Raw genomic sequence first — 11473 nt, forward strand, 5'->3', positions numbered from 1 at the left:
TTGTTACAATTAATATTTTGCTGGACATTATCCATCATCTTGTCTATTCTAAAAAACAGTCTAATTTCTATTAAAAAACACAACGTTTCGGGAACTGGAATCTGTCCCCGTCTTCAGGTAAAACCTACTCAGTTGGGTCCAATAGACAGAGCTAGCCCCTATCTCCGGACAACTATGCCAATTTCCGAAGGGATTCATAAAAGAAGCACAACTTAATCCATCTGTGAGAGCTAAGAGATATTGAAGCTATCATAATTTGAGGCTAGCACCAGAGAAAAATATCTAGAATGAAATCATACCGGGAGAGAAGCAATACTCCTTGTGGTATACAAGCACAACAAAATCATCTGTGGGAGCTAAGAAATATTGAAGATATAATAGAAATTAGAAATAATAGAAATTAGACTGTTTTTTAGAATAGACAAGATGATGGATAATGTCCAGCAAAATATTAATTGTAACAAAGCTTAAATTGTTTAGGCACACTAACAGAAACGGACATTTAAACACAGAGTAGCAACGGGCATTTAAACGCGCACCAGCAGCGGGCATTTAAATAAACTCCGGCCTGCTCAAGCTTACCANTGGGCACCGTATCTAAAATTTTATGGAAAGAGACCTAATGGATAACCCACAAAGAGACAGGTTAGCTAGATTTGAAAAATGGGAAGAGAGGAAAGAGCTGGCACAAGATCAAAAAGCAAAGGTGTTGGGAAAACAAAAAAGGTTGGAGACTTCTTGCCCATTGAAAGGGATAAGAAGGAAATGATACTTGATGATGAAGAAAATATCCAATTTAGTCATTTTTTTAGAATGTTGTATTTCAGCACATCTTCCAATTTAGGATCTGCCATCCTTGGTGCATTTATGTTTTCCTTACATTTGAGGAGATTATAATCTCCTGGGGTGAGGAACGCATTATATGCTTTCTATACAAGGGATCATTGTAAGAATTCAGGAATGGATATCCATTCCTGAATTCTTACAATGATCCCTTGTATAGAAAGCATATAATGCGTTCCTCACCCCAGGAGATTATAATCTCCTCAAATGTAAGGAAAACATAAATGCACCAAGGATGGCAGATCCTAAATTGGTAGATGTGCTGAAATACAACATTCTAAAAAAATGACTAAATTGGATATTTTCTTCATCATCAAGTATCATTTCCTTCTTATCCCTTTCAATGGGCAAGAAGTCTCCAACCTTTTTTGTTTTCCCAACACCTTTGCTTTTTGATCTTGTGCCAGCTCTTTCCTCCCTTCCCATTTTTCAAATCTAGCTAACCTGTCTCTTTGTGGGTTATCCATTAGGTCTCTTTCCATAAAATTTGACATACGGTGCCCATCTCGATGTCCTTGTTCTGTCCTTTCTGATTTATGGGGGGGGGAGTTATAACAATGCTGTCAGTTTCAAGATTATGTAACATTGTGTGGTTCAGGAGGTTCTGGACTATTACCTGTAGACTAATTCGAACTCCTCAAAACCTTTTATTTTTAATTTAGTCTCTTCATTATTCAGGAATCATCATATAATGTAGTGCTGTTCATCCTGAACTTTAAGTAAATAACAGATAAGTAAACTGATCGAATGTTTGTCAGCAATTTCGATCTCACACATTCCTTGAATTTATCCAGGAGGTGCTGGCAATTTTATGTGTGTTTGTAGGTTCCCATGGAGCAGGTGATAAGAATGAGACAGACACACCCTTGGTTGCCTGGGGTACAGGTGTGAGAGGACTCCGATTGACTACAAGCGCTGAACCTTCCAGTCCAGCTTCCTGGAGACTGGGACGTTTGTCTCGCGGTGATGTTAGTCAGGCAGATGTTGCACCACTAATGGCAAACCTGATCGGAGTCCCTGTGCCAGTCAGTTCTGTGGTGTGTCTTCGTTTCTTAATTGACAAAATGTTTTAATGGCTCTATATTTTTAATAATCCTCTCAGTATTGAGATTGTATAGTGTCAGATGATAGGATGATAGATGAATGATAAACTGGAAAAGATTTGGAAGGAAGGAATATAGCCTAATCGAGGGTACTATCCAGGAATTTGCCTGGCGGGAATGAGGAAAATCACAAAAAGCCTCAGTTGGGGTGGCTAGTATACCAGCCAGATTCAGAGTGGTCACCTTCCAAATACAAGTCTAGACCATTTCATGAGACAAGCCTGTATGGTAGCAAATGTGTATTAATGCTTTCCTTATCAATGAACTGATCATATTTCTTCTTGGACTGTTTTGGCTGGTGTGTAGAGGTCAGATTTCTATTGCATGTGATTTATATAGATATATTCTAAAACCATACAAAATAATTGATTTTCAACATTTTCTTCTTCTTACTTCGGATGAAAGTCTGTCTTTGGTTATTCAGTTTTAATGAAACCAGCTGTGATATATGAATGTGAGCTACATGCATGACTGAAAAGGACCAACTAATTTTGACTGAATTGTCATACTGTAGGTTTTTTCCTTATGTGAACAGATCAGATGTCTTGACGTAAAAATGCTTTGTTCATTCATGTACTGTTAAAGTCACAGTTGGCTTTGAAATAAATTTTGTTGGATATAAAAGAAGAATTGAAAGGAAAACAGAGGATATACTTGGAGAGGATCAGTTTGGATTTAGAAGAGGAAAAGGAACCAGGGATGCAATTGGGATGATGAGAATTATAGCAGAACGAACTTTGGAGATAAATGAAGAACTGTGTGCTTGCTTTATAGACTGGCAGAAGGCATTTGACCATGTAAATTGGACCAAATTAATGCAGACCCTAAAGGAAACAGGTATCGATTGACATGAAAGAAAATTGATTAGTAAATTGTACATGGATCCGAAAGTTAGAGTGCGACTGGACAGAGGGGAGACAAGAAGCGTGAAGATTGGAAGAGGAGTTTGACAAGGATGCTGTTTATCACCAATTTTGCTCAACTTGCACAGCAAATGCATTACCAAAGACGCTCTGGATGGACTTGGAGCCTTAAAATTAGGAGGGCAAATTATTCAAACTGTGAAATATGCAGATGACCTTGTGTTAATGGCTAAGGAAGAAACTGTGCAACAGGGTATGATTGATAGACTAATCAAAATTGGAAAGTGCTGTGGCATGGAAATGAATGTGGAAAAAACAGAAGTAATGAAAATTTTGAGACAACCATCCCCAGTCACAATAAAGATAGACCAAAAACAACTGGAAAATGTGAAATGTTTTAAATATTTGTGTGGCTTGTTAACAGATGATGGAAGGTGTACTTGTGAAATTAAATCTAGGATTGCCATGGCAAAAGCTGCATTTAGCAAGAAGAAGAATCTTTTTACTAGCAAATTGGACTTATATTTGAGAAAGAAACTAGTGAAATGCTACATTTGGAGCATAGCTCTGTATGGGGCTGAAACTTGGACACTTAGGGCAGTAGATCAGAAACACCTGGAAAGCTTCAAAATGTGGTATTGGAGAAGGATTGAGAAGATCAGGTGGACCGATTATGTGAGAAATTAAGAAGTGTTATTTAGAGTCGGTGAGCAGAGGAATATCCTACATGAAATAAGAAAACAGAAGGCTAATTGGATTGGTCATATCTTATGCGGTAACTGCCTTCTAAAAGAAGTTATTGAAGGAAAGATAGAGGGGCAGATAAAAGTGACCAGAAGATGAGGAAGAAGATGCTGGATGGGATATTTTCATTTGAAGGAGAAAGCTCTAGATCGCATCAAGTGGAGGAACTGTTTTGGAAGAGACTGTGGACCTGTCGTCTTGACAGATTACTGATGAATGATGAATGAATGAATAAAGCTGTATATGCCTTAGAGGCAGAGTGGGCAGTCTGACTGAAGAGGAAAGACCCTGTTCCTGCCAGGTACTGAAGCCAGGAAATTTCGTTGTATCTGTGAAATGGTCCTCTTGTAGGGAACTCTTCCACAAGACTACCTGGAAGTCACAGAACATCACCTGTCTGAATTAATGTTTTCCAGTGCTCATCAGATGGTTGCACAGTACAACAAGAAACGAGAGCTGACTGAGGCTGGAAGTTTATCATGGATATATAGAAAATTCTCAGTTCTGAACCGAAGCAAAGAGACCAAACTTACTGCTCAAATCTGTTCTCACATTAGAGCTAAAAGATACACTGAATCTGTAAGTACGTTTTTGTCATGTTTATGTGTCTAGAAATACAAAATATTTCTTAGTGAAAATTTTACTCTGATGACTCAGAATAAGTGTTATAATATTTTACATAGAACATGTTTCTCTGTGTCATAACTTTGGAAAAATTATCTTTCTTTTCTTGTGTATTTGGATAAAATAGTTGTAAGATGTGTCTGAGTGTTACATATTTGGATTCAACCCATAGTTTTAATGTGCCTTGTATCTGCAAAAATGATGTTATGATATTCCTTGCATAATAAAGATATTGGGCTCTAAAAATTAGGCTGCATACGTCAAAGTCTTTGCTCTTCTGATTCCCATCTCACGTTCATGTGATGAATTCTGTTTTCCAAGTGTAGCTGTGATGATGTAACCTTTAGTAGAGAAATTTCTGCTGCTTAATTCCAGAAGACGGAATAATGACACTATAACTATTATATTTTTTGGTATTATATTTAGGTTACTTTATTTTGAAGTTTTTTATGGAACCCAAGGTTCATTACCGTGTTCACAAGAGCCCTTCACTGGTCCCTAACCTAAACCAGATCAATCCAATCCATACCATCTCATCCTATCTCTCTAAGATACAATTTAATATTGTCCATCCACCTACGCCTTGGTCTTCCCAGTAGTTTCTTTCCTTCTGGTGTTCCCACCAGTATCCTATATGCATTCCTCGCCTCCCCCATTCGTGCTACATGCCCTGCCAACCTCATCCTCCTCGACTAGTGATATTGAACACAGTTCAAAACTGTCACTAGTCAAGGAGGATGAGGTTGGCAGGGCATGTAGCACGAATGGGGGAGGCGAGGAATGCATATAGGATATTAGTGGGAACGCCAGAAGGAAAGAGAGACTGAAATACAAGAGATGTGGTTGTGAAAGTATTTTTTGCAAGAAGCGAAAAAAGGAATTGAAAGGGCGGTGGGCAAGAGGGTAGCACTCAAAATAGCTGCAAGGTAGCATACCTTCTTACCGAATGTGCTCTCGGACGTGGAGGCCAATTTAAATTTAGTTCTTGTAAGCTGAAAATAGATGACAGCAGCATTGCCCCGAGGTGTAATGGTGGCCATATTGAAAACCAATAAAATGGGGGACAGATATTGGGTTTTCGGATTTTATCCATCGTCCTGGTTTTTAAGATAACTAAGAAAAACACGACGTTTCGGAAACTGAGTGTTATACACCATCGTCAGATTCCTATAGTAACTAATAACATGGGAGTTTCACGGGGCTGGTCTGGACCTGCCTGGATTGCCCGGTTGGGAAATTTAAGATTTAATAGCGATCCATGTATCTCCTGCCAATTTCACCCGCATCCAAGTAGCAGTGACAGATTAATGTATTAGGCTGGTGTGAGCATGTAATGATGAGCGTAATGATTTATTTCTTAAATTAAGTAGATGTGCTTGCTGAAAATTTGAGTTTTGAGAGTAGTAAGTATTCGTTGCTTGATATACCTAGAGATCTAGGTTATCAAACCCTTTTGTTTTCTTGTTTATGGAAAAGACAAAATTGTGGCCACTTCTGATTTTAAATAATATTTTATATGTATGTTCCAAAATGTATTAAAAATATCAGTCATTCAGTGTGTAAAACAGCCCTTACATATTGAGTTGATTTACTGCATGCCGAAAGGATTGTTGCTTCTGATTTCTTGTGTGGTTCCAAAAAATATTTCAGCACTAAAGTCTGTGCAACACTCGTACATATATGAGAATTAATAATAAAAAGTATGTGATAGGCGCACTTGAAAATTAGTGCTGTGCTTGGTTGCTTGATTATGTTCTGAATACTTTTAGTGAAAGTGTGATACTCAAAATACAGACAATAATAACAGTTTCATAGCTTCTGTATAGGTAGCAAAAGGTAAATATAAGATCTATACATTCAGTGATATATTGATATAGCGTTCAACTGAACAGTCTGATTAATGTCTAAGACTGAGTTCTGAGCATACTTCACAAAGCCTCCTTTCCCGTGGAATAGTATTATAGTCTTACAGATCTGCTGTCATCTTCTTTGTCTTCACTCCACTTGTTTTTACATTTTGTTTCTTCTGCTCAGTTTGTAATTAGCCCTTGAGCTACTAAGTTAGGACACCGATCAGTAAAAACTGAATTGAATTCTCATCATTTGTATTAAGCTTAATTCTCTTAAGGACATTGTTTAATTACATGCTCTCCTGTGGAAAATTGTCACGTATAACCTTAAAGTTTTGCACCGTTTTGTGACTGTACTCTTTAGCCTACAAACAGCATGTCATGTATCTTTATTGTATGCATGCATGCAACAGGTCTATAATAAACAAATCAATACTACTGTATTAGCATTCGTTTATTGTGTGTACTGTGTTTATTGCACCTCAAAACAATATCAGAAGAATTACAAATTAAAAGTTTAATGTTAATTCAAATCTTTTATCATATAAAATTTAACAATTATAATCATAATGTAAACTGAATACAGAATTTAAAAATAACTGATCTGGATCCATATCTGTAAACAATCCAATAACTAGTGACATATTGATGTAATGATTTACCTGATGATAACAATACTTCATACAATAAATGAATGTTAATATAGTAGTTTGTTTAATATGGAACTGTTGCGTTGACTGATGTCATAAGGAAACCATACAGCATTTTGTGTGTGATGTGTGTATATGTTGATAGCCAAATTTCACTTGCCTGGATCCAGTTTATTATTACTTACTACCATCAAACCAAAAGTCAAAGAAATTTTTCTCATGCAGATTGCGTGATGATCCCATGAACTTACTTTCTTTCCTCTGGATAAGAAAGTGGGATAAAAATGGTATCTGTGCCAGCAAATAATAATCATTTTGTACTAGACTACAGAGTTAAAAAGAAAGTGATAATAACAGGGTACCAAACTACCACACAGACTTATGTGAAAAGTAAAAGAGGAGAGAGGACATATAAAGCTAAGCAATGTATATGAGCTTTGTACCATTAGCTATGTCAAAAATGAAGAAAACTGCAGTTAATATAACATGCCTCCAATGTCTTTAAAGACAAAATTAAGATTGTCAAATGCCATGGCAACCAGGTTAACAGATGAAGTAAGGTGGATATGCAATAAGCAGGCAAGTAAATCTCTCCCTAGAGCCCAGGAAAATACAGCATAAAAGACCAGGACTGTTCTCACATATACCCTTCCTTATCACAACAGAAGGAACAGTTTTACCAATATAATATATGCTGGAAAATACCAGAACAAATAGACCCCTTGAAGTTGTGTGTGAACAATGTGTAGATAAAAATGTAAAGTTGTCCCTGTGCTTAACTAATTAAACAATATTCCATGAAGACATATGGAGGAGTGGATGTATAGATGTATATTTTTAAAATAATTCCAAGAAACCATAGCAGTGTACAGAATGTAAATAACTTAGGTTGTTCAGTTTGACATGCCTGTACTCTGCCAGATTTTGGATTGTTGTTTTGTTTTTCATCATAAATTAAATATATCACTTATCCGACATAACTTCATACACCTCTGAACTTTTCACAAAATTCATTATTTACATGAACATGAAGTTAAACCTGAGCTTAATTAATTAAGCACCACATCATGAAGATGTATGGGGGAGTGGGGGTGTAGCTCTATCATTCTTAACCTCAGCACCAGATGCAGGTGAGTGGTCAGCTTCATGCCCCTGCCTCTCTACCACCAAGGAAACAATCCTCAGTACCCATTGTATAAGGGACCAGATGGGTGCCGGAGCCAGGGTGGATGTTTTGGAGAAGAGAAAAATCCCTTGCTTCCGCTGGGAATCGAACCGAGACTTCTTGGCTGTCCAGCCTATAGACTAGTCACTGTACCAACTGAGCTATCCCAGCTCCTATTCATTATGGATATTTTCATTTATATTTAAGAATATTATCACATTCAACAGATACAGATTTTTTAATGTGGTTATATAGGTTATGTTAGTTTAATTCAGTTAAAATACATTAAGTTATGTGTAAGTAAACTAAGTTAAGATAACCAAAACTAATATAACCAGTTACTAATTTTTGTATCTGTTAAATGTAATAATATTTTTAAATATAGATGAAAATATCTGTATTTGTTAATACAGATTATAGTCATGATAGGTTAATGCATTAAGTGATGAACCAAATGACACATTTGAAAGAGTAGTGCTGTTTCTTCATATTTAGGAGGTCTCAGGTGCGCATCTTACCCCAGATATCAGTAAATTGCAACTGAACATTTTGTTGTGATTTCCCCTTAGTCCCTCCAGACTTGTGCCAGGATAATACCTCAAATAGCATGTTTTCTGAAACCTTTCCAGTACATTATTATCTGTGCAGATCATAGCTGTTATTTGCGTGGAATGAACATGTGTTCTGTGTATTTCTGAATTAGAACTTATTTTGTTCTCCTTATATTTCTAATTGAGAATGTTCTCATCAATTGTGATCCATGTATTGTGATAGCTGGTGGTGATGGTATTATTATTTATATACTTATTTTATTTTCTTGCCTGTTAATGCTAACTTTAATTTTTCTTGGAATTATTAATTTAATGCCATTATATAGACTGTCTTATTTGTATTTTGCCTTTTAGTTATATCTGTATTTCTGTGTACTCATGCTAACTTTGTTATTGGCCTCTGTGCTGTTAAGTTTGCACATAAATAAACACAAATTGAAATGAATTATTATCGTTTCTCACCACAAATGGCATAATGAACTTATTTTATTTTTCTCGCCTGTTAAAGCTAACTTAATTTTTTCTTGGAATTTTTACTAATTTATTGCTATTGTATAGACTGTCATATTTTGTATTTTGCTCCTTAATTTTTTGTGTATTTCTGTGTACTCATGCTGACTTCATAATTGGCCACTGTGCTGTTAAGCTTGCACATAAATAAACACAAATTGAATTGAATTATTATTATGTATTACAGCACAAGATGGATGCAATCAAAGTAGAACCTGCTTCAGATGAAGAGGCAGACGCTGCATCTTCAGTGCATGATTTCTTACAAATTAATATAAAAAGTGAATATTCTGTAGCAGCAGAAGCAGAGACAAGTGAAGTAAAGGTATGCTCTATTTTAAATGGATTCTTTTAAGTATTGCTGACTCCCTAAGCTAACATAGCATCATTTAATTAAACTAAACCTAATCAATTTATGATTGTTTATTTAATTGCTAGTGCAGATGAAGTCTTGGTAGATGTTATAAATGTCCTGTTCTCAGTTCTAACAGAGTGAAAAGTCATCAGAAAGTAACCTCTGTTTATTTTAGTTAACTAATGTAGGAGCTGGGGAGAGCTCACACATGCAGGGTAGCACCACATGACTCAGTGTCTTGTAAACCTTCACATAACTGGTCATGTAGTGTCTGTTCTTGTCTCTGCAGAGTGAGTTATGGTGTGTCCTGTGATTGATAATCCCACCAGCTGTGAAATTCACGCTGTTATCAGCTTTCTTCATGCTAAAAACTTGAGTGCTGCAGAAAACCATCACGAATTATGTACGGCTTATGGCCAAAATGTAATGAGTGAAGGAACTGTAAGACAATGGTGTTAGATATGTATATATAAAATATTTAATAATTTTATTTATTTAATTATTTTTTGGTCCAGTTCCCTGTCCTGTGTAGGTACAATAATAAAGAATCATCACTGACATACTAATTAGCTCTGTGTTGCAGGAGATGGCATGGGATGTTTCCCCAGTCAAGAATGAGTTCAGAGAAAAGGAGAGAGCAGGTGAACTACAAGTATGTCTTGACAGGTAAATCTATTGGTGAAGCACATTTCTGCTGCTTGTGTATTGTTTCAGAATTAGTCATGTGGTTTCTCTTAGTGGGAAACCATGTAAATTCTTAACACTTTGCGGACCGCGCACGCATTAATATGTTTTTTGCTTTTAAACATGGCGGACCGGTCGCGTATTAATACGTTTTTAGAACACCGTAAGTTGCAACACACTATACATCACTTTGGCGCCACCTACATTGCACGCAATCGCCTGCAGATGCATGATAAGACTCTGGAATGTTTAGTTAACAGTCAGTAACTTGACCTCGCTGTTTACTTAACCGACTGTAAAGGAAAATGCTTTGCCTTCTTCAAGCTGTGTGTATCAGCCAGTGACTAGTGGGGAGAATGGATCAAGGACAAATTCTCCTCCGATGACCTAGCTGACCTGCCTTGTGAGACGCGTAGTAATGGATTGTCATTCAGACAGTGACAGTGACAGGGCGACAACAAAGAATTGTGGCCACAGACAGTAAAAGTGACAGTAGCTCTGACGATAATGCGGGTAATAACCTTGTGCGTAGTAACATTGCAGGGACAGCAAAAAATCTAAACCTTGATTCAAAATTGAAATACAAAGCATTTCTGATGAATGTGGCAGAGGCCTGGGCTACAGTCCAGATTGTGGCGGCAGAACCAGGGTCACACAAAGACTTAATACGACCGGGCCCTTCAACTCCCACCCCATGAAGGCCTCATGTGGACCCCCCAGGGCAACTCTCAAGTGATATGCCGAAAAATACCCTCATGAAAATTGTGAAGAGTGAACACCCTCATGAAAATTGTGAAGAGTGAACATTCCAAGGGGAAGAATCCTAGGCAATGCCGTGTTTGCACAGTTCACAAAAAAAGGAGTATGTCTACATTTGCAAGTTCCGTGTAATGCCACTTCACAAAGTGAACAGTGCACAAGTTAGGGTAGTATATTTAAAAATGCCGGTCCCCAGTGTGATTTAAATAGTTAAATCGCTGGTCCGCGAAGTGTTAAGAAAATGTTGTGTTCCATGTACAGTATTACTTGTGTTATTTCCAGACATGTTTTTCTTGGTATGGGTATTGCTGTTGTAGGCATGTTTTTTAGTTTTGTAACAAACTTAGAGTTACTATAGACAGGGTTTGGATCAGTAATTGAATTTATTGAACCCTTACAACTTATAACTACAAGTAAGTTTTATGCCGTCACTGTTCTACACACTTCACAAGTCACTTTACGACACTCTAGGTCAGGCATGTCAAACTCAACTTGTACAGAGGGCCACCTCAGCCCTATAAATAATAGTCCAGGGCCACACGCAGTCACAGGAGCAAGACACAACACAAAGCACAATACACACACGATACTGAAAGAGTGCTCCAACAGAAGAGGATAAGTGTGACTCGCGTAGTGAGATACGACATAGGGATGAAAAATCCTGAACAATTTTAATATTTTTAACATTTATCAATATATATGATAAATATATATTTTAGTTATTTTAATATGAAGACGACAAGGCATGCAATGAACTAGTTTAGCGTAAATC

At 36.9% G+C, this 11473-nt stretch overlaps 1 protein-coding gene across 1 annotated transcript in view; it reads left to right on the forward strand.

Annotated features, from left to right (window-relative positions):
• LOC111862664 (zinc finger protein 2-like) overlaps positions 1 to 11473 on the forward strand; it is a 20376-nt gene that overhangs the window by 3131 nt on the left and 5772 nt on the right. The window contains exons 2-4 of the mRNA XM_033750766.1: positions 1669 to 1880; positions 9091 to 9228; positions 9842 to 9924. Of these exons, the coding sequence (XP_033606657.1) occupies positions 1669 to 1880; positions 9091 to 9228; positions 9842 to 9924 (433 nt within the window). The remainder of the gene's footprint in view (positions 1 to 1668; positions 1881 to 9090; positions 9229 to 9841; positions 9925 to 11473) is intronic.

The sequence above is a fragment of the Cryptotermes secundus genome, unplaced genomic scaffold (assembly GCF_002891405.2).
Source record: "Cryptotermes secundus unplaced genomic scaffold, Csec_1.0 scaffold5, whole genome shotgun sequence".
NCBI lineage: Eukaryota > Metazoa > Arthropoda > Insecta > Blattodea > Kalotermitidae > Cryptotermes > Cryptotermes secundus.